The sequence below is a fragment of the Pteropus medius genome, unplaced genomic scaffold (genome assembly GCF_902729225.1).
Source record: "Pteropus medius unplaced genomic scaffold, Ma_sr-lr_union100, whole genome shotgun sequence".
Lineage (NCBI taxonomy): Eukaryota > Metazoa > Chordata > Mammalia > Chiroptera > Pteropodidae > Pteropus > Pteropus medius.
Window position 1 is genome coordinate 3,724,588 of NW_024352783.1, and position 26,787 is coordinate 3,751,374.

The window sequence follows — 26,787 nt, forward strand, 5'->3', positions numbered from 1 at the left end:
CCTTCTCAGCAGTGAGCCATTCTGTAAAACCCTGGCCTGTGCCAGATACTAAATACCAGTCTTCAGCTAAATAGTGAACATGAATTTCTCTAAAATATGTGTTCTCATTAATACTTCCCTGTGGTTGATTGCTTCTTATCCTAATTAATGTGCCATTAACTTACCCTCCTCTCAATGGACTAATTCATTTAAAAACAAAAATTTTTGCAGACTTTATCTCTTCAGCACAGCAAGTTCTTTGCTTACAAATCAGTTCGATTCCAAAATTTCACATGTCTAGGCCTTGCTTAAAAATTAAAGCACAGTCCATTAAAACATTATATTTTTTCAGGTCATCTCACAAAAGCATATTTAATGTAATAATACGGATTAAAAGTTGTACATTTGGAATGAAAATAACAGAAAACAGTTTTGTTATAACTATTGTAATTAAGCCAATTGAACAAGATAGATTTTATTTATCTCCAATGCTAGTGATTGAAAAAGAGCAGGTTTAATTAGAAGGAGGACACAGGTAGAAGCTTTTGTAGATACTTTAAAGGAAGCATTTGAGAACTTTCAATTAAACATAATAAAGAATTACTATCATTAACTTTTCAACACATTCGTATTTAAATATGTAAATCTACATTTATTTTCTTTGTATTAGCAATACAATAATAGAGATAATTTAAAAACATGACAAAATTAGTCATAATCTTACATTTTGACTAGTAACTATTTTCATTTATTATGAATGCTTCCCAACTTTTATTCGTGTATATGCATATTTTTACATAATAGTTCTTGGTTTAATTAGAATTTTATATTCAACTCTTTTTATTTAAACATTATGCTAGATATTTTTGATAATTCTATAACTTTGATACTTCGTCATCTTTAATTGGAGCAAAATATCTCCCTGAAGAATAATAATTTACTTTCACCTACCCTCTTGATTTTTTTAAAATTAAGTTTATTGGGGTAACATTGGTTAATACAATTATATAATTTTCAAGTGTACATTATAATTTGACATCTATATATTCTATTGTGTGTTTACCACCCGAAGTCCAATTTCCTTTAGCTATCATATATTTGATACCCTTTATCCACTTCACCTTCCCCCTACCCCACCATATTTGACCTCCTTTTCCGCCATCTAACTCCCTCCTCCTCTGGTAACCACTATCCCCTATCCTCTGGTAACCACTAGTCTATAGTTCATATCTGTGAGTCTCTGTTTGTTTGTCCTGTTCATTTGTTGCTTCTAGGTTTATATCCCACATATAAGTTATATCATGTGATTTTCAGCTTTTTCTGTCTGGCTTATTTCGTTTAGCATGATTATCTCGAGGTCCATCCATGTTGTCACAAATGGCAGTATTTCATCTCTTCTTATGGTTGATTCATATTCCATTATATATATGTACCACAGCTTCTTTATCCAATCATCTATCGTAGGACACTTCGGTTGTTTCCATGTCCTGGCCACTGTTTTTAAACCTTCTTAGAAGAGATGTGTGTGTTAGAGAGGTCTGCAGCAGACTGGGGCGGGCCTGAGTCCCAAGTCTTACACTTGCAGCTGTGGGACCTTAGGCAAGTTACTTAACTTCTCTCGGCCTTGGTTTCCTCATATGTAAATTAGAACTAATACTGATACCCACTTCAGAAAGTTAACTAAAATAGCTCACACAGCACATATGATTATGATATTTTTTATGTAACAATAATACCACAACTCTTAGCAGGTGCCAGCTATTAGGCTAAAGTGCTCTTTGCATATATTCTTATCTCAGTAATTTCAACACTGTAAGGGTGTATGTGTTTGGGGAAATAATAATTAACTCTGACATCACATTTGCTGAGGAAAAACTTACTTTGATTATAGTATAAACTTGTGGATGGACCCAGAAAGAACATTGAATCCACTACCCGACTTAGGAATTATGTGTTTTATGTCAACAGCTCTCAAAATGTGGTCCTCTGAGGGATCCCTAAGACCCTTTCAGGATCCTCAAGGTCAAACCTATCTTAATAAAAATGCTAACATGTTGCCTTTTTAATGCTCATTCTTTAATGAGGATACAGTGGGTTTTCCTGAGGCTTCATAACATGTAATATCACAACAGACTGACTGCAGAAACAGAGAAGAGAATTTGGACATCTTCTAAGCCAGGCATGAAAAAGATTTGCAAAAAAAAAAAGTATATGTGAATGTCACTTTTTTCTCCGAGTTATTTTGTTTTGGGAAATATAATTATTTTAGATAAACATATGTTATTGTGTTAACTAATGAGTTTAATATTGTTACTTTTAAAATAATTTAACAAATTTTAAATTTCTTAACTTTGAAATTTGTGTAACTTCTAATATAGAAGATATATTGATAGATTTAATATTACCTACATACAGCTTTGGCTCTTTATACTCCAATAGTTTTCTTGAAAGGGTTTTAAAACCAAACTGTTCGAGAACTATCATTTTAAGCTAAAGGCGTTTCCTTTGATTCCTAGGACAACCTGAGAACAGGTTTCTGTTATAACTTGCTATATAAGGAGAGCCTCTTGGAATTGAAGGGAATGGTAATTAACTTTTTCCACATTTTTATTTGCAGGATTCAGAAAGATTTGAAGGCATTGACAATGACTTTAAAGAGCTAGCTCTTGATGCCCAGAAAACTCCAAATGTAGTAGAAGCCACCAACAAATCAGGTCTTTATGAAAAACTAGAAGATATTCAGAGAAGGTGATAATCTGTTTTCTGGCCCCTTTGTAAGGAAGGAGGCAATATCTCCTTTTCCCTTTCTGTCTCTGAGATCCTTACTTTATTTTTAACTGCCTAAGGAAATGAGTGAGTATGTATGTGTCTGTCTGTGTGTCTTGATTTGCTTGTATTTTGGGTACTATGTGATATCAATAGAGGTGTTTATTCTGATGGAAATGTATGTATGTTTACAAATACTCCTAAGCATTTCTTGCTCTGATTTCTGCATATTTTCAGTGTATTTTATATTTTTTGCATTTAGGTAATATCTATATACCTATGAGTCTAGACAAACTTAGGAAGTTCTGTGTCTGTGCCCTCAGATTGTACCTGTGTGAGAAGGCCCTGACGGAGTACCTGGATACCAAAAGGCTTGCCTTTCCCAGGTTTTACTTTCTCTCCTCTCCTGATCTGTTAGATATTCTTTCCAACGGCACAGCTCCACAACAGGTAAGCTGAGGGAATTCTTGTGGAAACATCCAGAAGGACTGAAGAGCTCTCAGCAAGAGAGTTTCGGATTTCCTATTATGCCTCCTCTCTCCAGCAGTGTGCATATTTCAGTCCTATGTTGCCACCAGCATCATCCCTAACCTCAGAGCTTCTTTATTCCCATTACTACTTCTCATGATGCCCTCCAACCCATCAGTGGCTCTGACTCCGTAAAGTAGAATTGCAGAAGCTTTGAAGATGACAAAGTTGGGAGGGACTTTCAATGGAATGCCTTTGATCTGATTCTGAAAAAAGATCCAGTAAATAATCATCAAAAGTTATAGCTAAAACTTCTGAGGGGAGTTAAGATGGAAGTTGTGTTAACTGGATAATCAGGTGGTTTCGTTGAAAGGGTGTGTACATGAGAAGCCCTAATTTGGAGGTTATGTGACCTTGTTCGAGCCACTTATTAGCTCTATAATTTGGGCATATTAGTTCTTTGAAACAAACTTTCCTCATCTAAAATAGAAGAAGCCTATTGTGTTACAAGATTTTAAAGTTAAAGTAACTAATTGAAGCACTGTTGATATTTGGAGCTATAGTCAGTGGTCCTCAAACTTAGTGTGTCAGAATCACCTGGAAGTCTTGTTGAAATACAGATTCCTAGGCCCTGCCCCAGAGTGTCTCATTCAGTAAGTATGAATTTGCCTTACTAAGGATTTTCCAAGTGATGCTGCTGATCTGGGGACCACACTTTGAGAACCACTGCTATAGATCACAGAGTCTGAGTCTCAAAATGATTGATAGGAGAAAGGGATGATGTCTCTACTATATGCTCTATTATCTTTCCTCCCTTTTTATCCTAAGAAGAATTCAAGATTTGTTTGTAGTTCTTTTAGTATAGTTTAGACTGAAGATATACAGTCAAAATACCATTTTCAGAAGTTACTTGGATGAGTTGTCTTTCTCCTTCAGTGTAATTTTGTCATTCATCTGAAGTATAATTGGGTTCTCTTTGATTTTAGTTTTAAGGGTTTTCCTATCTTTGTTTATTTGATTGTTTGAATATGTAGAATTCTAAAGGTCAAACTATGCAAAACTTTCCCTATTTTTTCCATGTCATCACCAACTCCCTTTCACACCCCTGTAGGTCACCAATTCCATCAGTTTTTGGTTTACCTTTCCTATACTCATATTTGCAAAAATAAGCAGATATACATTCATATTTGTACGTGTACATAGTCCTATTTCCCTTTTCTTACACAAAAGGCAGCATGCTTTTCTTTTTTAAATTAGTTTTATATCCTGGAAATCACTCCATATCAATTCAAAGATATTTCCCTCATATTTTTTTATATCTGCATCATACTCCATGGACTAATACACTATAGTTTGGCCATAGGCTGTTTATAATATTTTGCAATTGCAAATAATACAGCATAACTTTGGGTCTTGTATTATTGGAGGTTTATATTCCATGTAAATTCCTAGAAGTAAGATTTCTGGGTCAAAGAGTAAACGACATATGGTCTTGTTAGATTTGCCATATTTTCCTTTATAGATTTGTCATATTTTCCTTTATAGTTGTATCCTTTTGCATCATCACCAGCAATGAATGAGAATTTCTCTAACTGAGCCAAAAGATGGTACGCATGCATGAGTTTTCTATCTTTGTCATTAACTTCCTAAATTAGTGAAATTATGTTTTTTGATTGTTGATAAGAAGCAAGTACTAAAGAAAGATTAGCCCTAATAGTTTAATTCCTCCTTTTTTTTTTCACTGTAGATTGTAGTATTTTCAAAGTAGCCCAGGCACAGTGGAATTGAAATATTTATCACATTAGCATTTTGTAACTATATGTTCATTAATTCTATGTATAGGAGAGGTCAAAGATCATTGCCAGACCTTTATACCTTTTATGCATGATATACTCAATCTTAAATATTCGTTTTTATTTATATTTCACATGGTTTGAGTAAATCTTTAAGTGGTTCCCGATACCCCGGTCCCCAGAGATGAAGCATGATAGAATAATCCTCAATTTCTTCTATATCTGTGCCTCTTTAGTTTCCATACAAGAGTGATTGAATGGTTGGGTTTGGAATTCATGGGTCATAGCAATTTCTCTTAAAATTCCTGCAAGCATAGCTCTGCTGTCTTGCTACAGAGAAGTCATCTGAGACCTGCCTGCCTGATTTTTTTAACCTTTTTAGGTAGCTTAATTTTTTTCTCTCTGGATCATCAAAATATAAATTAAATTTTAATTTTAGAAGGTTTGTGTATGTTCACTTATTTTATTAATTTTTCCAACACATGAGAGGTTTTATCTGAAAACCAAGAGTTCTATTATCTTGAAAAAGGTTTCTTTCAGTAAGCTTTTAAAATTTCTATTTCATCAATCTGGATAAATTTTCCTTCAGGTTTATCATATTTCTGTAAGTCGAGATTCTAATTTCTTCATTATATATATATATGTAAATATTACCTTCATATAGTCATACTTATTGTTATCTCTTAGTCCTCTTCCTTGGCATTCTGCAATAGTTTCTCAATTTTACCCAATCTATTTAATTTGCTTGTGTTAATCAGTCCTTCAATATTGCTAGAAGTTTTACAAACTGTGCAGTCATTTGTCGATTTTCTTATCTTATTTTTCTACCTCTACCAATTCACCTTCACCTCATATTTTATAGAGTTCATGTTTCTTTCATTAATTGAAAACAATTTAAGATTATGTTTTTTCATAATGCTCTTTCCTTCATTAAAGCTTTATATTTATAAATATATATTGTATATAATATATAATAAACATATATATTATATACATTTTTATATATATTGAATCCTGGTTTCTTCATCTTTTAAATTACAGGATAATTTCATAGGTCCCATATTCTTTATTTAATCTATTGTTTGTTCTTGAATAATAATAATATAAAAAGTCCATCTTATCAAGATATTTCTCCCAAGTCACCGTAAGTGAGATCTTGAAAACTTTCACAATTTACCTAAATACTCAAAATTTTTCATCTGATCTCATAAGATAAAAAGGTGTTCGTAAATTTAAGACTACACTCAGAGTACTAGCAGCCCGAAGGACCTTATATTTCAAAAACCTTTAGCAGAGGGCAGTTTTCTGTTTATTGTTTCTTCTTCAGCCTGCCGTTTCCTTCACCTCAGGACCACAGTGTGGCTCTGTTCAGCATCCTTTCTAGAGATTCTGCCCAAGGCATCCCTGTGAATGGTTTCTGTATCATAAGACAACATGCTGGGGAAAAGCCTGGCACAACTAGGCTTTCTGCTTTGGGTGAGCATGCCTGTCCTTGATTTGGATCCTTCAGATGTTAGTCTGCTGCACCAAAGCACATCCAACAACTGGGTAACTTCTTCCACAGGCCACTGTCACCACTTTGCTTGACCCTCCAGATTCAGGCGTGTTAGTGTTCTTCTACAGATTACCGTTGGGCCTCTCTTCTGCTGCATAGTAGTAGTTTCTTAGGAAGAGGGTTTATGAATTAACCATTATTTTTTTTCTCCAATCTGTTCCCATCCATAGTAGATCGAGCAGAAATTAATTAAACTTTGGTGGCTTCATTAGTTTATAGCCAATGCATAATTCCCACGAGTATTACATTCCTTTGGCCACTTCTACTTAATTCTGTTGGTTCCCATGCTCAAATCACCATCATTCCCACAAGCTTCCATCTAAATTTTTGTACCCAACACACTAATAGTTGTCACATGGTAGACCTTTAAATAATACTAATAAGTAACTTCCTGAAAACATTCTCCAACCCTTTGGCATGTTTCCCTCATAGGTTCAACGCCACCTTTCCAAACTTTTTGATAATATGGCCAAGATGCAGTTCCAGCTGGATGCCAGTGAGAAACCAACCAAGATAAGTCTTGGCATGTACAGCAAGGAAGAAGAGTATGTGGCCTTCAGTGAGCCCTGTGACTGTAGTGGGCAGGTAATGTAGAAGTCTTTTCTCCTCTTTATGCCTTTCTCTCTCAAATATATACATCTAAGTATAGTCAGCATCAACCTTCAGGATGGTGTTTTTGACCTTGGGCCAGAACTGTTGTCTGTGCCCTGAGACTGCCAGCTTCCCTTGACCTGAACTGACATTGGCACAGCTTATAGTGCTTGTTTTCCTCTTTCTGGGAAGGTCATGTGTCAATATTTATGTATCTTCATTAACAAAAGACCTGTGCAGAGAGGAATAAAATGCACATAAACAACTCCCTGAGTCAATGAGAAAAGGATTTTTTAAATGATTAGCAGCACGAAGAGACTTTAACATGATAACCCCTGGAGCATCCCACAGGGTAATCAGGAATATTGACATTTTCCCTGTGAGAAAATACCCTTTAAGGTTAATCGTTTTCCTGAGATGTCACTTCTCTTTACAAATACACCTCAGAGTTACTTTCTCCCACAGTCCTACTACCCCTTGGAGAGCCAACTACCACCAGGTTCCTAGAACTACTACCGCCAAATATCCAGTGTACAATTCAAGAAACATGCAACGATTCTCTCCTTTAAACTCCTTCCCATCCTTCACCATTACCAGTAAGGTATAAGTACTTTATTATCTTAGATGATCCAACAAAACATTATCCCTGGGGGTTCTAATCCAGTCTGAAGTAACACTTGGAGAAAATATCTTTTATAACAGGGGTCTCCAACCCCCGGCCCGCAGACTGGTACCAGTCCATGGCCTGTTAGGAACTAGGCTCCACAGCAGGAGGTGAGCGGCGGGCGAGCGAAGCTTTGTCTGTATTTGCAGCCACTCTTCAGCGCTAGCATCACCACCTCTGCTCCACCTCAGATCATCAGGCATTAGATTCTCATTGGAGCACCAGTACCTGGTAGCAAAAAGGTTGAAACCACTGTTTTATAGAGTTCCACCTTCATCCACATGTATCTTGGAAAGCAATTCTAGTATCAGAAATAATCAGATATTCTCAGTTTTATGATAGGGACCCTAGGGTTTGATTCAGAATGTTCTTTTTTGTAGATCCAGAAAGCATTTAGTTAAAAAGTATAATCCTGGCTTACATCTCCATACTCAGTATGGAGAAGGTCATGAAAATCCACTGACTTATTTACACCTAACTCAACCCAGATAAGGATTTCCTTGTATGAACTCTAGATGGCAGTACCCATCCCTATCCCCAAACATCTTAATCTGCTACTGTCCTGCATGTTCCAAAGGAACACATCACCTATTGTTAAGTGAACCTGGTTCTCACATATCACTGTCCTGAGTTACACAAACAAAATATCTCCTGTGCCTCTGGCAGCCATTCGAAGTTGTACATCATGCCTGGGCTCCATTTTCTTCACACCCTCAGGCTGAGTGGAAGAAAACGTATTACTGATCACATCTTAGGAGCTCGGTGTCTAATGTAGGGTTCTTCTTTCAGGTAGAGATATGGTTGAACCATGTGCTTGCTCATATGAAGGCCACTGTGAGGCATGAGATGACAGAAGGTGTAACTGCCTATGAAGAAAAGCCAAGGGAACAGTGGCTTTTTGACTATCCAGCTCAGGTATTCCCCTAACCAAGATTTTTGTGGGCCCCCATCCTCCTCTAGGCTCTCTCCCTCGGTGACCTCCTTCAGGCCTCAGGGACTATCAGACATTAAACTCTCTATTTTCTTCACTGATCTGTCAGGGGTCAGCAAGAGGGAGCAAGAGAATTGTCAGCCGTCACCTAATTTAACCATAATCTTGGAGAAAGAAGGGATTGTCCATTTTTACCCTCTTTGGCTTCAGTAGGAAGAAAATGTAAACAGTTCAACTTGTCGACTCAGCCTACTCTATGCCAAGCTCTTTGCTGAGTACAGGACACACCAGCTGGGAACAAAACAATAAACCTGCCTTGCTAAAGTATACAGACTGGTGTGAAAATCAGCCACTTATGAATAGGATCTGATATGATAATAAAAGAGGCCCAGGGTACTACTCTGGGATCATATAGCTCAGTAGTAGGGTCTAGGGACTAGTCCCCTGAAGATATGATAATTAAGCTGAGATTTGAAAAAGGACTTAACAAGTTAAAGATGAAGGGAAAGAGCAACCAAGCACGAGGAAGAGCATGGGTGAGCATAATGTGTCTGAAGAACTGAGAGGAGCTGAATGTGGTTAAAGCAAGAGTAAGGGGAAAAAGGAGCAAGAGGCAACAGATAAATTCTGGAGAGGAAAATTGAAGTCAGTTCTTATAGACCACTTTAGGGATTCTGACATGATTCTAAATCATGTCTAAATCTTTAAGAGGGTTATCAGAAGGGTAATAAGAGAGAGGGGAGAACTAATGAGAATTTTTTAAATGTCTCTGGCTGCAATATACCACTCCTCCATTGTTGGTAGCATAGTACTAGTGTTGGTATTTTGGGGGGTTGCAGATATTTGGTGGTAATTGCATTCATAGGAGTAAATAAGATTGCTCTTGGAAGATAAGTAGATTTAGATGAGGGTATGGAACAAACTCTTGAGCATCATACAGAGGCTGAGTAGGCAAGTAGGATGCCTATAAGAACTGACTTCAATTTTCCTCTCCAGAATTTATCAGAATGAGAAATAATACCTTTTTAGATAGAAGGAAAACCAGGAAATAGTAATAATGGAAAACAAAAAAAGAAACTGTTGATAGCAGTGAGATGTGGATATACCACATACTTCTAAGAGATCAAGCAAAATAAAGAGACTAAGGAATGTCTGTGAACTTGATAAGACCATTTCAGTGGAGTAATAGAGAAGAGGCTACACTGCATGGGGTTGAGAAATGAGAATAAGGTGTTGACAGCAAGTGTAGACAGACAGTGAGAAGAAAAGAGAAATGTTAGTACTGCAGCAGGAAAAGGTATTTTTTTAACAACAGTTGGCACATCACATTCAAACCATCCAAACAATGCAGGAGGAACTTCTTTAACAAAAATCTAATATGTCTAAATCCAAAGTCAAAAACAGATAAATTAAAGAATGATACTTTTTACGAAAATAAAATTCTCTCTTTTACAAAAGAAATAATTCCCAGCAGGATCCCTTATTTACCTGAACCAGAATTTGAGACAAGAAAATTTGCCACCTCCTACTATTGTGACAAATACCATCTAGAGCAGTATCCCCCAAACCGAATGACTCTACAGATCATCAGTGTGTTTCTAAATTCTCCAACATGAATAATCAAAATTGTGCATTTTTTGTTGTTTCTCTTATTTGATTTATTTTGAATCTCTGAAAAATGCAAATCATATTACTACATTGGATTTCGGTATAATCCACCTTGAACTTCAAGAGTAGGTCTTTCAAAGTTGTATAGGTTTTAAGAAATAAAAAACATAGTGAAAGTATTATAGACAAGCAAAAATTGCCACAAATGATCAGCAATGACTCACTAAACTAGAATATTCAGACCACAAGAGTTTCCATAACACAGCAAAGACTGAGTGTTGTTGAGATGGTCAATAAACATATTGCTATCCTCCTAAGTCCAGGAAAGATGCTGCAAAAAGGAACAATCAGTGTAGCAGTTTTTAAAAGCCACTAACATTGACCAGAGTAAGTCTTAGGTTGTTCTCAACCAAATGATACATTTTTCAAGAGCGGAAAGTGCTTTCCCCACTGTGTTGTAACCGCTTCACATGGCCAAGGATTTCCAGGTATGGTGCTCACTTAGTCCATGATGGAAGAGGGAGTGAAAGGGCTTATGTTCCTTACAGTCTGAGCCCTTTCTGTGTGATGAGTTGGCTGTCTTAGGAGATAGTCCTAGTAACGAAGCAACTCTTTTGCCACAGGTGGCCCTGACCTGCACTCAGATCTGGTGGACCACGGAGGTGGGCATTGCATTTGCCAGGCTAGAGGAAGGCTATGAGAATGCCATGAAGGACTATTACAAAAAGCAAGTGGCCCAGCTCAAAACCCTCATCACCATGCTGATTGGCCAGCTCTCCAAAGGGGACCGGCAGAAGATCATGACCATATGCACTATCGATGTGCATGCCCGGGATGTGGTGGCCAAGATGATTGCTCAGAAGGTGAGTCCCAAATATTCAGGAGTATCCCTCTTTGTGAGCAGCTACGCCATGAATATTGGGGTTAGGAAGAAGCTCACATACGGTCAAAACATGGAGACCCCGGACTCTGTACTAGCCAGAGAGCTGGAAGAGGAGCATGGTGGCTGTTCTGGCCTTTAAAAATGCCCCAAAGAACAGTATAATCAGAGAAGCTCATGCTTTCTGTGCTATGGTAGGTACAGTGTGCTGCCCCTTGGCTGGTAGACAATATCCAAGTCATCTAGAGTCCTGTGTGTCCTGTGGCCAAAGGGCCACCTGCTACCTGTGAATACTGTGTTTTACCTACCTACTCTGCCACTTTCTCTTTAGGTAGACAATGCCCAGGCCTTCCTCTGGCTGTCTCAGCTGCGGCACCGTTGGGATGATGAGGCCAAACACTGCTTTGCCAATATCTGTGATGCCCAGTTTCTATATTCCTATGAGTACCTGGGAAATACACCTCGCCTGGTGATCACGCCTTTGACGGACAGGTGAGTGCTAGCATCTGCCATTAACAGAGAATCTTATTGCTATATGGCTCAAGCTATCCAATGGCCATCTAGGATCGAGGCCACTGTCACTTGCTATTTTTCCACAGAGCTGCAGGGGAAGGGCCTAACTTAATATATGTAAAATAAAAGGATATAGGGAAGAGTACTTCTCAGAAAAAAAAACAAAAACCAAAAAACAACAACAAAAAAACCCAGAGCAAATCAATGAGATGTGATTTTTTGAGGAAACATTAGACAGTCATATACATCTTCATTTTAACAACAGCTTTAACATATACCAGGTATTTGACCATGAAAAACTTGATGTAATTCTTGGTTTCCTCATCTGTGAAATGGATGTAGTAACTCACACCTCACATGAGTTTTGTATGATAAGAGATAGCAATGCTTTTAAGGAGTTTGGTGTATAAGGGTTCAGTAAATGATCTCTATTACTATTTTCTTATCAATCAATTGGGACATTTATTCAGTACCTCTCACTCTGGGAATAGAAAGATAAAAGCAAGGTACTTCCTATTGTTAAGGAGCTTACAATTTTTTAGGGAACTATATTCACTGCCATTCATATTAATTCATTTATAAATGAATTCATGCCAGACACTGAACTAATGATTGGGAATATCTAAAATTCCAATTTTAGTAAGGGAAATAAGACATATGTAGATAAAAATTTAAATAGCACAAGGAAAAAATGCAATGCCCACCTCTGTCATAATATCAAACAGGACTCAAAGCCATATGCTACAAATTTTCAAGCAAGTGACTTAACAGTGTAAGCCCTCTGAGCACAGAGGGCCCCACTCACTGTGGGAAGAAGAGGACTGGTAACTTTCAAGGAAGAGCTGGTATCTGATGTGAACCTTGAAGGATGTGTAGGATTCTAGTAGGATTTCAGAGGGTTATAGAATGGCTGTCAAGGTATCCATGAAATTGTACAAAAATCTGTGCACATGTCATTTTTTCTATTAAGGAGCTCTATAGTATTTATCAATTATTAAAGTGATCTATGATCCCCTCAAATTAAAGAACTACTAATGTGCATTCTGGAAATAGCATTCTTGTGGGCAGTCAAGAAAATTGGAAAACTCTGGAAAATTCCTGGAATAGGAAGTAGTCTTGGGGGAGGTAGTTGTTCAGAAGACTGCAAAAATAGCTTCGAATCAGACTATAAAGTATGAAGAATATATTCTTTATCTGGTAAGGAGTGATAAACTATTGAAAAATTTTCATCAGAGGAGTAAAACAACAGAAACTGTATTTTATGAAGATTTATTTGACAGTAGAACATGGGCAAAAGAGAGAAAAGACAGGGGGAGAAGGTTATGGCCCATGTGAGAAATTATATTTTAACTCTTCCGAAATTTCTGTAAATTCAACTAAGAGCTGGTGCCCTTCTCTTATAATTCCATCAAACACTAAATCTCTTCTTCCCCAAAAAGAGTTGTATATTTGAATGACTGATTCACCTTAAATACAATTCACACTTGTAGGTAATAAAAAGGTTGTTGTAAGTTTTGAAGGGCCAAATGCACAAATAGAATCTGTGTCATCTTTGACTTAATTTTCTCTCTGCTTAATTTAAGTGTTATCACATGTATTATGGTTAAATTCTGATATGTTTAGTTGAATTGTAATCACTGTACTCATGGAATGAATAGGGATGAGGAAAATCCAGAGTAGTGGAAAATCCAAACATCATCCATGAAGTAAGACCTCATGGTTCATATACACCCATGCTTTTCATTTCTTAAATTCATTTCTCTGCCTCTTCTAGAAAGATCTTCTACTCAGAGTTTCATTCAAACCACTTCGCCTTACTTTTTTGTGGAAGCCTAGAGAGAGTCGCATCAGTATCTCCAGTCGCTTAGACTAAAATTTGAATTCCTCATGGGACCTAGTAATTCCTACAAACCGCCCTGATACCTCACTCCCAGCACTCCAGCCACACTGACCTCCTTTCTCTTCCTTAATCCTTTTAAGTTCATTCCAACTTAAAGCCTTTTATACACTTAGTTCCCTCTGCCTGGATATGTTCTTCATGTTCTCTGTTCCACTGTCAGCTTTTTACCCTTTGGTTCTACTCTCAGTTCTGAAGAGACCTTCCATGACCACTCTTTCTAAAAGACATCCTCCCACCACCCCCGCTCCCCGCAGCAATAACTCTGATGTATATCTCTGCCTATCTTTCTCCTAACATTTCCCATATTCTGAAATACCTTGCTTGCTCATTGGCTGCATTTTCTTAAACTCTTTGTGATCAGGGACCTTTATCTGTCTTGTTTGCTATGTCACCAGCACCTAGATGTTGAATTGATATTTGTCAAATGAATGAATGGTGTTTGAATATTGAAGAATAAGAATAGACAGAATCAAGAAGGGGAGGTTGACTCAGGGAAGGGATCTACACAGAACTCCGTCCGTGCCTCTGCTTCTGAAGAAGAAAGAGACAGAGGAATAAGGTTATATGAGAAATATTTCTTTATTTGATGCTCTGTCTTCTAATCTGTCTTCTGCTCTTAGCTGAGGACTGATCCTCTTCCCTCCCTCATCTTAGGACAAAAGGCAGATAATGTTTGTTCAGAGGGAGAAACATTATTCTATAGCTGGGACAATGAAGGCAGCAAGCAGATCTCGGGCTCTTGGCATCTTAAGGGTTTTATTGGCCTTTACTTGGGTTCAATCATTTGGAGGGAATTATTCAGTGTGGGTTAAAGGAAAAGGTTTCCCACCTCAAGCTTCATTCAGATGGACCCTCTCATGTGTCTTTGTCTTTATAGAGATTCTCAGCAAAACACTTACTCTAAACAGGAAAAAAAAATCTCTTTTGCAGTGATTTTTTCTGCCTACCTTGGAATATGAGCTAATAGTTTTGGAATTTATATCACTTAGAAGTAAATAATGAAGTTACTATATATTTGAGCAATTTGATTAATGTCTGTTTTTTCTGCTAGAGTATATATTCTGTGATAACATTGGCATCCATTGCTCACTGCTCTACCCCCAGGACCCAACACCATGTCTGGCGCATAATAGGCATTCAAGAAATACTTCTTGAGTGAATGCAGTGAAGCAATTTCTGAGACTTTCAATATGTGTCCCACTTCTCCATACCATTCAGAATATTTCCTTCCTTTCCACTGACATATCAGACATTATCATTCAAAGTGATAATAAGTACAAGACTCTTCTTTTTCCTGGGGCTTCACAGCTGCCAAGGAGTTGAAGAAGATAATTACCTCTTTTGAATTTAGAAGTTCTAGTACACTAATGCTGAATGTCTTATAGAAAGAAAGGGTAAAGTTTTGACAAGGAATTATTTCTAAAATAGGAATTTATCACCCCTTCTATGAAATGATGCAAATAAGAGTTTGAAAGGAAGGTTGGCTACAAATAATGGTGAATACTATATAGACCTTGACCTTGTTTTGCACATTAGATGCTTTTCTGACTAGTATGTTGTGAATATTTATATGGCAAATTCCATTTTCTCATTGACTTCCATTATTATCTAAAGAAATGTTTTGCCCAGAAAAAAAACTGTCCTTAACATAGAAAATCACATTTTAAAGAGCATTCAGCTTTTGCTGGTTTGTAGCTTAAGTACATTTAATTCTCTCCTGCCAGAGAAATTAATCGAATGGACAATTGATCCATACAACCTTTGCACACTCATTAAAAGCACACTCTCATTACAGCACATCCAACTAATTATGCCTATTTCTTTGGAATTTCCCACTGCCTGGATGAGACTTGAATATATAAGTAGGTACAATGGCTCAGCCATTGTCACAGGACTTTGGCACAATGCTGAATTGAAGAACTAAATGGAAATGCTTTTTCAGGCTGAACAAAAGCAATTCTCATAAGTTGTTTCTTAACCTTTGGATGATCTCCCCCTTTACTCCCTTCCCTCACCTTCACACAAATGCCCCTTTCAGCCCTGTGCTAAGTTATGTTTTAATCAATTGCTTATCAGTTTTAAGTACCTCTTAATTTCTCATGAACTACTGCAAGTAGGTGAGATATAATTGACGCAAGAGTCTTTGAATGTGATTTGCTGAACAATGACACAAGCAAAAGTCATACACTTTTTAAAAAGTTTTTATCTATATTTTTATTGGAAAATTAAGTAATCTGTAAACAAATAATATGAAAATCACTCAGAAATAACCATTGTTAATATTTAGTCTGTTTCCTTCTACATGTATATTTTGAAAAATAAAATTACAATCATGTGCTGTATAAAATGTCACAGATTGCTTTTTACCTAGCATTACATCATGTGCTTATTCCCAACATATTAATCTAAAACACTCTAATAATAAAATTATTATACATATTTATACATATCCCATAATTTATGTAACATATGGGATATTTAAGTTATATCTAAGCTTTTACTATTAAAAATAAAGCTGCCATAAACTTGCTTATATATAAATTTTTACTGTATTTCTCATTATTTCCCCAGGAGAGATTCCAAGAAACAGGATAATTAGGTGATACATATTTTCAAATTATTCTTTAAAAATATTTTGCTCTCTTATTTATAAACATTTTGCTCTTACTCTCACTAGCAGTTTGAGTGTTCATCTCAAAATATCCTCACCAGCATTAAGTATTATATAAAATGTTATTAATTTTATAAGTCAAACTGGTGTCTCATTTGAATTTGGATGTCCTTAATAGCTCACAGGCCTGAGGATTTTATGTGTTTATTGACTGTTAGATTTTCCTCCCTGTGAATTGCTACTGTCATTGCCCATTTTATTACTTTTATGCTTAGAAGGTTCCTGCCCATTTCAAGATCAGTTTAATATTAACCTATATTTTATTATGAGATAGAGTATTTTACTTAGTGTAAGCCTTGTTCCCACCCCTGAGAAGGTAGGAAACATTTTGATTGACAGCCCCATCAGAATACATGATGTAGAGAAGAATGAGTTTCCAAAGTGTGGAATCCTGGGCAAGGAAAACCCACAGAAACTATCTCAAAGAGTGTATAATTTTTTTCATTTATTTTTAAGTAACTAGTGGGCCCCATTCAAAGTTCTGAGTCTATCAAACTACCTCAGAGTATCTATTCTGTTTCATCAGTATGTCAATCCATCTATATGCCATACAATTTAAGGATTGCAGCTTATCATGAATTATAATATTTTTATAATAAAAGTCTATCATGTATCTTCATTATCTGTTTTTTGTTTAGCTCTTCTATTTCTTCTTTCAAATGAGCTTTAATCATTTTGTCAAGTTCCAAAATATAAATGATTAGAGTTTTGATTGGTGAGACTTAATACCTTAAAATTAATTTTGAAATAATAGCCATCTTTATTGAATGTGATATATTTCTGCTTATTTATATCTTTAATTATGTTTCTCAGAAAAGTTTGAGTATCTTTTTATAGGTTTTGAGTATTTTTTATTGTTATCTCTAGGTCTTCTAAAAATTTTGGTTGCTATTTAAGTTTGTTCCCTATCTATATAGATAGGTCTACATCTATAGATAGATAGATGATAGATAGATGATAGATAGATAGATAGATAGATAGATAGATAGATAGATAGATTAAATAACTTTATTGAGGTTTGTTTTACATATCAAAAATTTTACCCATTCCAAGTATACAATTTCGATGATTTTTAGTAATTTTAATTAGTGATGTAACCATCACCATAAATACATTTTACAACACTTTCATCCCTCTCACTAAGATCCCTCATGTACATTTATAGTTAATTTTCATCTCACCCCAGCCCCAGACAACCACTACTCCATTTTCTGTTTCTATAAATTTGCCTATTCTGGACATTTCTTATAAGTGGAACCATACAGCGTGTGGTCTCTTGTGTCTGGCTTTCTTTAATTTAGCATAATCTTTTGGTAGTTCATCCATGATAGAGCATGTGTCAGTAGTTTCTTTTTATTTCTGAATAATATCCCTCTTCACAAACATGACATATTTTGTCTATCTAGTCACCAGTTGAAAGACACTTAGCTTATTTCCAGTTTGGGGCTATTATAAATAATGTTGCTTTGAAATTTGCATGCAAGCCTTTCTGTAGACATATGTTTTCATTTCTTTTGAGTGGATACCTAGGAGGGGAATTGTTGGGTGGTATGGCAGTTAATGTTTAACTTTACAAGAAACTGCCAAACAGTTTTCCAAAGTGGCTGGATTATTTTACAACCCCACCAGCAATACAAGAGGGTTCCTGTTTATCCACATCTTTGACAAAATTTATTATCGTCTGTCTTATATATTATAGCTATTCTAGTAGGTGCGAAGTAATATTTCACTTCGATTTTAATTTTTGCTCTTCCCTAATAAAGATACTAAACATCTTTTCATGTGCTCATTAGCTATTTGTATATCTTCTTTGGTATACTCTCTGTTCATATATTTTACCTGTTTAATTTGCCTGCTTTTATTAATATTGAGCTGTAAGAATTATTTGCACATTCTGGATATATCGTATATGTCTTTGCAAATATTTTATCCGAATATATTGGTTATCTTTATATTTTCTTAATGGCATCTTTTGAAGTGCAAAGTTTAAAACTTTGGCGAGGTCCAGTTTGTTAATTTTTTTCTTTTCTGGATTGTGCTTTTGATGTAGCTAAGAAATCTTTGCTTAATTTCACTATGTCTTTAATTTTCTTTTCACTTGTATATATTGGAGAAAATTGATTTTTATGAATATATCTTCTATTCTGCTGTCTACTGCCCTATATTAATAATTCTAAGAATTTCACTCTTGATTCTCTTGAGTTTTCTGTCACTTCTGGAATTTCTAATTATATTTGAGACACACACATAATATGAAGCATAATTATAACTACTCAAGTTTAGTTTCTAAATGTGCTATTACTTTTGCTGGAGAGAACAATGATCAGTCATTACTCTCAGTTATTTCTATCACATTTTGAGAAAAACATTTACCAGTTAGTATAGGCAAAGAGAAAGATGAACACTTGATGATGAAGGCTCTCATAATCAAATAACATAAAGAATAAGTCTTAGAATTGGGGGCATTTATGTTACCAGAGAGTGAAGATCTCCTCTCGGTGTGTTGTTCAGGTTCTTGATGTCTTAGAGAATTGAGCAAGACACCAAAATACAGCAGAAAAGAATAGCTTTATTAGAAGCGATAGTAAACTTCCAGACATGGAAGCGGGCCTCAGCAAGAGAAGAGTGGCTCAAAGGGCCTGGTAACAAAACCTTTGGGTTTTTTATCCCTATTTTCTGTGGGTGGTTACTTTTCATAGAGGAATGGGCTTTCTTGATTGATAACTAAGATTGACAGGATTCAATGATTCATCATTTGCTTTCTGCACATGTTTGTTCCCAGAATTCAGTCCGTTATAATGATATTAATGAACTTCCAGGCATATGTATTATATTATAATGATGGCATAATGAGGCTCAGGTGAATTGAAGGTCTTTGGGGGTCTTCATTGCACAAGTGTGTGTGACTGGCTGAAACTAGTACCCAATTTTCTGCTCACTTGTTCCTTTGTATGAGTTACTTTTAGCCCAAAAATGCCTTCTGGCTTGCCTAATTGTGGGCAGACTAGGGCAGACCCTTTCTAGAATAGGATGACCTCAGCATCTTTTAAGGTGGACCCGAAACCCTCTATCTAGCTTTCCTGACTAACACTTTTTCTGAGCCATTAACCTCTTTTATTAGTGTAGATGTTGAGAGATGGGAGGTCTCTTCTTCTATATCTGCTTCCTGCTGAGGAGGGTCATAGCCCCTGCCTCTTGGGGTTTCATGATGCTCTTATGCTCTCTGCCTTAGGATGAGGTCTTGAGTTTCCTGTCAAAGTGCCGCCTCAGTCCCTAGACAAGGAAAAAGATACACACTTGTTACTTGAATCATATATCGAGCTACATTTCTGTTACTGATTTGCCTATCAAGTGGGTAAAGGAAATCAGGCTTGATTAATGTATTTTGTAAAACAAAGAAAAAAAACTTCTGTTAAAGGTTCCCTCTCTTCCAGGACTTTAAGGGCCCTGTTTTGGCCTAAAGCCATTCCTGCCTTAAAAAGGGCCATAAAGAATGATGAGTTTCAAAGATCCTTATCGATAGCCAGAGGTTCTGAGTCACCACTTTCATGGTAATTATCAAAGTTTGAGGGAGAAGTTCCTTCTTCAAAGAAAGGAGGAAAGAAAAGACTTAACTAGGTTTACTAAAATGATTAAGAATTTTGCAAGTGATGGCCCATATCATTTATGCTGAGGACAGATAATTTTCAAAACATAAACATTAAAATGTTGTAAAAGGGACAGATTTGTTTTAGGTTGATGCTGAGGACATTCTTCTATGAATGCTGCTTTATATGTTGAGCTTGGAACCTATTAAAAGCCCTGGGTCTTTTTCCTGTGAACTACCATCTAACCATATCTCCCCCATTCTGTATATGCGCAAGTGCTTGGAAGATTAATTTGCATTCCTCTCTCTTAAATTTCACTTTGTTGAGTCCACCCCATCATTTTCAATTGTTAAACTTATTTAGACTTTTGGTTTATCTTCTATCTAATCAATTATTTCTTAATTCAAATTGTCGATAAAAATATTGAAATTCAAGGACCTGAGTCCTGGTAATGCCACTAAAGACCTCCCTCCAGTTAGATATTGTTGCATCTATGTTCATTCCTCAGCTATGATTATTGAATAATCCCCAGTGATCTTTTTCCTTTTATAATCTTCTCCTCTTTGAGTTTGAGTGACAAATATGGTGATTTCATTCCCATGGTTATATTTTGCTTTATGGCAAAAGGAAAATTATTCAGGTGGAACCAATATAGTCATGTGAGCCCTTAAAAGCAGAGCTTTCTGCTGCCTGAAGGCAGAAGGGAAGACAGAGAGATTTGTAGCATGAGAAGAATTTGACATGTCATTGCTGATTTTGAAGATGGAGGGAGCCATATTCAAGGATGATAGAATAGCCTCTAGGAGCTGAGAGATCTCTTTGGCCTACAGCAACTAATGAGGATCTTAGTCTGATAGGAAATTAATTCATCCAAGAACTCAAATGAACTTGGAAACAGATTCTCCCCAGAGTATACAGATAAAAGTCCAGCCAACTGATACTTTGATTTTGGCCTTGTGAGACCCTCACTACAGGAGCCACCTGGACTTCTGATCTATAGAAGTAAGATTATAAATGAGAGTTATTTTAAGACTTTTAATGTGTGGTCATTTCTCATATCACAATAGAAAATTAATACAAACCAGTTATGATTCCACCAGCTCTAAGATTAGCTAGACCACAAGTCTGTGCTAGCTACAGAGTACTCATAACTGAAATCAAGACACAGTATCTTTGATATTTTCTTTCTGTCAATTGAATAACTGTATCAAAAAAGCTTTGTTTTATATATTTATTACCTTAAAAAAATAATGCCTTAAAAGTGAATCACTTTCTACTTTTCAAGGCACTTTCATATCTCTTATCTTATCCTCATAAGAGCCTGATGGGACAGATAAGAACAAAGCCTATAGAAGACATTTGCCCAAAGAAAACAAGAGAGACTTTAGCTAGATATTAGGAAGGCCTTTTAAACAATTAAAATTGGCCTACCTAATTTTAATTGGTAGGCCAATTTAGAAGGGGCTGCCTTCTAAAATAGTAAACCAGGCCTTGCTGAAAGAAAAGGATACATATTTGAGGAATTTAATGGGAGAGAGCCAGGCATGGTTAAAGAGCCAAACCTCTGATATCTCTTCCAATACTAAAGGATCTGTGTTCTCAAAAACAACTAAACTAAATTGATCTTCCCTATTTGTGGTTAGCTGGCTAGACAAGTGCTCTTCTTAAAGCATTCCTTGCCATTCTCACAACTGCCATTGTTTTTGAAGCATCAAATTTATCTAAATTCCCTTGTACAAAGAAAATACTGTGCAATGGACCTTAATAACACATTGTTTAAAGCACCAAGTTTTAATAACTTGGGCAAGTTTCACAAACACTTTGTAGTAGAGGCAAGATTTGAACTCAGTCTGACTGCAGAGTCCTTACCTTAAACCACTATAGCATGTTCTGCCCCCATAACTAGGAAATAGAAGCAGATTGAAGCAGTTGGCTTGCATGCTTAAAGAGATGGACAATCTAACAAGATGACAGATGGAATCTTAGAGCAGGAGCATGTGTCCCAAAGGACTAGGACATTCTGTTGGCTCAGTGACCTGAGCATAATGGCAACCCATCATGCAGAAGAGGGAAATACTGTTTCTTTTTTTTCTTTGTATTTTCCTCATAGCACAAGCTGAATTGCCACTGTCCCTGCCTTAGTTATTAGAACTTAGACCAATATCTTTTCCTGAACCTAAATCTACCTATCTGTAAAAAAAAAAAAAAAAAAAAAAAAAAAGAGGGAGGATTGGATTAGCTGATCTTGAAAATCCCTCCCAGTTCTCAAGTTCTATCATTATGGGGGAATATATATGTATACATATACTTACACACACACACATTTTCCTCCAAGTGCTCCTTCTGAAGATAATCAGAAGTTCAGCAAGGATTTCTCAAAAAAGGATTTCTTTTGAGAGATTCTTGAGTTTTCTATGAGAATTCTATTTTTGTGAAACCTTGCTCTTTCTGGACTCCCAGATTCCTTAAGAACCCTGTAGCTCCAAAGAGAAGAGGCCTGGGATTGCCATCTGGGTGACAGGAGGCAGCCATGGGACAGAAAGTGGGTGAGAGAAAGAGCAGAGAGGAAAGTTGCCTGAGGGTCAGAATTCTACCAGTGCAGGCAGCTGCCTTTCCTCTTGGGAGGTTCAGGGTTGCTGGCAGGCCCCAAGTTGTTATAGAAAATGCCTGAGGCTGGAAGAAGTGGAGGGCATGGGGGCCAATCTGGAGCCAGAACTCATCCCAAGAGGGCAGGTATGATTGTTTCACATTAGGACTCTGTGAAAATCTAGTTACAAATGTTTGAGGGAGGAGAGAAGCATTGGCAAATGGTTACAGAGTGTGAGCAAGGAGAGATGAGACCCAGCTTTCCACCTTAAGTCAGATTCACCTCACCTTGTGGCCCACGTGACAGATCCACAACTCTAATGTGAACTTAGTCTACAGGGAAAAGTAAGGCAGCTGTATGAACCCAGGTAACCAAGGATTAAATACAGCCCGTGTGCTCCCCCGACCCCCATCAACTGAATCAACACATTCCATTTCACAGGGAAGCTCCAGGTGAAATTTTAATTCCTCATACCTCTACTCTATCCCACGGGAAATTGCCTTCCTGGTTTTCATTTTCAATGGCTGAAGTAGATATGGGAATTTCACACTTAATTAAAGGAGAATTCAGGAGCTCACTTTAAGTCTTTTCAAAACCATTTTGGCATGAAAGGTTTTAACTTGGAGTTTCTGGTCAACTCTATATATCAGATTCAAAGAGAATTCATTTCAGAGCCCCCCTAAGACTGACCCTACCCATCCAATCTGCAGATTGAGAGCCTATGTATTGATTTGCTAGATATTAAAAAGTTAGGCCAATGGCACATTTTTAAAAGCTTTATTGGGGTATAATTTACATGCCTTAAAGTTCATGCATTACAAGTGTACAACTCAATGATTTTTAGTAAATTCGCCTTATTTGCAGTCAATTCCCAACTTACCCACCTTCTCAAGAAGCCTCTGAACTAATGTCTACCTCTGTTTTCTGGCCATTTCATAAATGAAATAATATCTTTCATTTAGCATAATGTTTTGAAGCTTCATTCATGTTGCAATATGTATCTTTACTTCATTTCTTTATATTGCTAAATAGTATTCCATTGCATGGCTATATCATATTTTGTTTATTGATGGACATTTGGGCTGTTTTCAGTTTCCTACTGTTATAAATATTGCTGCTATGAACATTCCTGACTAAGTGTGTCTGTGTGAACATATATTCTTATTTCTCTTGGGTAAATTCCTAGGACAACTGTTGAATCTTATGGTAATCTTTATTTTTTTATATACATATAATAATTTTTTAATTTTAAACTAGTTGGCATACAATATTAGTTTTAGGTGTACAACATGGTGATTAGACATTTATATAACTTAAGAAGTGATCATTTGATTAAATCTAGTACCCATCTGACATTATACATAGTTATTACGATGTTACTATATTCTTTATGTTGTGCTTTGCATCCCCATGAGTATTTCATAACTACCAATTTGTATTTCTTACTCTCTTACCCTTTTTTACCCATCCCCCAACCTATCCGGCAATCATCAAAATGTTCTATGTATCTGAGTTTGTTTCTGTTTTATTTGTTTATTTTGTTCTTTAGATTCCACAGGTAAATGAAATCATATGGCATTTGTCTTACTCTGTTGTACTCCACTCAGTATATTACCCTGCAGTCCATACATGTTGTTGCAGATGGCAAGGTTTTGTTCTTCTTTTATGGATGATTAATATTCCATTGTGTGTATCTACCTCTCTCGCGCACGTGCGTTCTCGTGCGTGCTCTCTCGCGCTCTCTCGCTCGCTCGCGCTCTCTCTCTTTCTCTTTCTCTCTTTCTCTCTTTGGGTTCATCTTGTTTGGGACTCTTTGCATTTCCTGGGCTTATATGTCTTTTTTGTTTTCTGTCTCCATCTCTCTCTCTCCCTCTCTCCCTCTCTCCCTCTCTCCACCACCTCTTCTTTATCCATTCATCCATTGATGGACACCAAGGTTGCCTCCATATTTTGGTTATTGTAAATAATCATGAAATAAACATATGGATTCACATGTGCCTTAGAAATAGTGTTTGGGTTTCTTCAGATAAACACCCAGAAGTGGGATTACTGGGTCCTTCTTTGTTTCTTGGTATAGCTTTTGTTTTAGTCTATTTTGTCTGATCTAAGTTTTGCTACCCCAGTTTTTTTTTTTATTTAATTCATTTCCATTTTCATGAAATATCTTTTTTCCAACCTTTACATTCATTTTGTGTGTGTCTTTTGATCTGAAATGAGTCTCTTGTAGGCAGCATTTGTAAAGGTCTTATTTTCTTATCCATTTGGCCACCCTATCTTTTGATTGGAGTATTTAAGCCATTTACATTTAAAATAATTATTGATAGATATATATTTATTGCCATTTTATTATTCATATTTTTTTTATCTTTTTTTTCTTCTTCTTCTTCTTCTTTAGTCCCTCTAACATTTCTTGTAATACTGGTTTGATATTGATGAACAGCTTTAGTTTTTTCTAGTCTAGGAATCTTTATATGTTCTTTGGTTCTAAATAATAGGATTGCTGTGTTATCTTGGTTGTAGGTCTTTGCTTTTCATTACTTGACTATTTCATGCCAATCTCTTCTGCCTGCAAAATTTCTGTTGTGAAATTAACTGACAGTTGTATGGGAGCTTTCTTATAGGGGGCTAACTGCTTTTCTCTTGCTGCTTTTAAGATTTCCAATTTGTCCTTAAACTTTGGCATTTTAATTATGAAGTGTCTTTGTGTGAGCCTCTTTGTTTGGGACTCTCTGCATTCCCTGGGCTTATATGTCTATTTCCTTCACCGGGTTAGGGAAGTTTTCTGTCATTATTCCTTCAAACAGGTTTTGATTCCTTGCTCTCTCTCTTCTCCTTCTGGTACCCCTATGATGCAAATGTTTGTATGCTTAATGTTGTCCCAGAGGCCCTTGAAATATCCTCATTTTGGGGGGGAGGGTTCTTTTTTCTTGTTGCTGTTCTGATTGGGGGTTTTCTGCTACCTATCTTCTAAATCGCTGATTCAGACCTCTGCTTGCTCTAATCTACTGTTGATTCCTCCTCAGGTATTCTTCATTTCAGTTACTGTAGTCTTCATTTCTGACTGGTTCTTTTTTGTTTTCTGTCTCCATCTTTATGTTTTCTATTTCTTTGTTGAAGTTCTCACTGAGTTCATGTACTCTTCCCCTAAGTTCATTGAACATCCTTATAACTAGTGTTTCGAACTCCTCATCTGGTAGATTGCTTGCCTCCATTTTCTTTAGTTCTTTTTCTGGAGATTTGTTCTGTTCTTTCATTTCAGACATGTTTCTTTGTCTTCCCATTTTGGCTGCCTCCCTGTGTTTATTTCTATGTATTAGGTAGGGCTGCTATGTCTCCCAGTCTTAGCAGAGTTGCCTTATATAGTAGGTATCCTGTGAGGCCTAGTGGTTCAGTCTCCTTGGTCACCTGAGCCTGGTTACCTGTCCTTTGTATGGGTCATGTATGCTCTCCTTTTGTAGTTGAGCCTTGGATGCTATTTGCACTTTAATGGGGAGTGCAATCCATAGGCTGGTTGGTTTGAGGATTGGCTGGTTTTGAGGATTGGTGGTGCAATCCATAGGCTGGTTGGTTTTGAGGATTGGCTGGTGAACACAATGGAGGAGCTATTATACAGACACTGATGCTACAGAGCAGGATTCGCTTTAGCAGGGCTCTGATGCCCGCCCAGTCTACCCTTTGGGTGTGTCATCCTCAGATGCATCTCTGGGTGGTGCTCTGGCTCAGTCCAAAGCTGAGTGTGCCTGCTGTGAGGCCTCCTGGGATGGGCCCCACTACAAGCCAAGTTCATCTGCTGTCTGTGCCCTGCCCAGGGCCCACTGGTATGAGCCAAGGAATAATCCTCAGATGGCTGCCACCCACAGTGGGCTTGAATGTGCCTCCAGAGGCCAAGCTGAGCACCAAGGCTGGCTGCCTCTAGTGCTGAGCTTGGGGCTGCTGCCCTTTGGGGTTTATGAACCTTTGAAAGATTTTAAGAAAGTTTGCAGCATGATTCAAGACAGACTGTTTGTATGGAAAAGCCACTGGAAATGACTTGGGTGAGCCTGCAAGTTGGATGTGACAGTGTTTCAGGGAATTACCTGGGTGGGGTGGTCTGTGTTTGCCAGATTGATAAAGACTCAAATATGGTGGCTGCCTGCCTCTGAACTCTAGGAGTGGGAAAGGTATCAACAAAGGAACAGTGGCTTCTGAGAGGAAGTTGCCTCTTCAGCCCTCACTCTGAAGCCAGATAATTCAGTTCTTCTCCATATGTCCCTGGCATCTTTCAAACTGCTGCCCCAGTGCTGAAACTCAGAGC

General features: G+C 36.9%; 1 protein-coding gene across 3 annotated transcripts in view; it reads left to right on the forward strand.

The window, feature by feature from the left end:
• Window positions 1–26,787, forward strand: part of DNAH9 (dynein axonemal heavy chain 9) — a 310,371-nt gene that overhangs the window by 80,748 nt on the left and 202,836 nt on the right. For all 3 annotated transcript variants that reach the window (XM_039847368.1, XM_039847369.1, XM_039847370.1), the window contains 6 exons: window positions 2,597–2,727; window positions 3,069–3,195; window positions 6,994–7,146; window positions 8,606–8,731; window positions 10,979–11,218; window positions 11,567–11,727. In XM_039847368.1, the coding sequence (XP_039703302.1) occupies window positions 2,597–2,727; window positions 3,069–3,195; window positions 6,994–7,146; window positions 8,606–8,731; window positions 10,979–11,218; window positions 11,567–11,727 (938 nt within the window). The remainder of the gene's footprint in view (window positions 1–2,596; window positions 2,728–3,068; window positions 3,196–6,993; window positions 7,147–8,605; window positions 8,732–10,978; window positions 11,219–11,566; window positions 11,728–26,787) is intronic.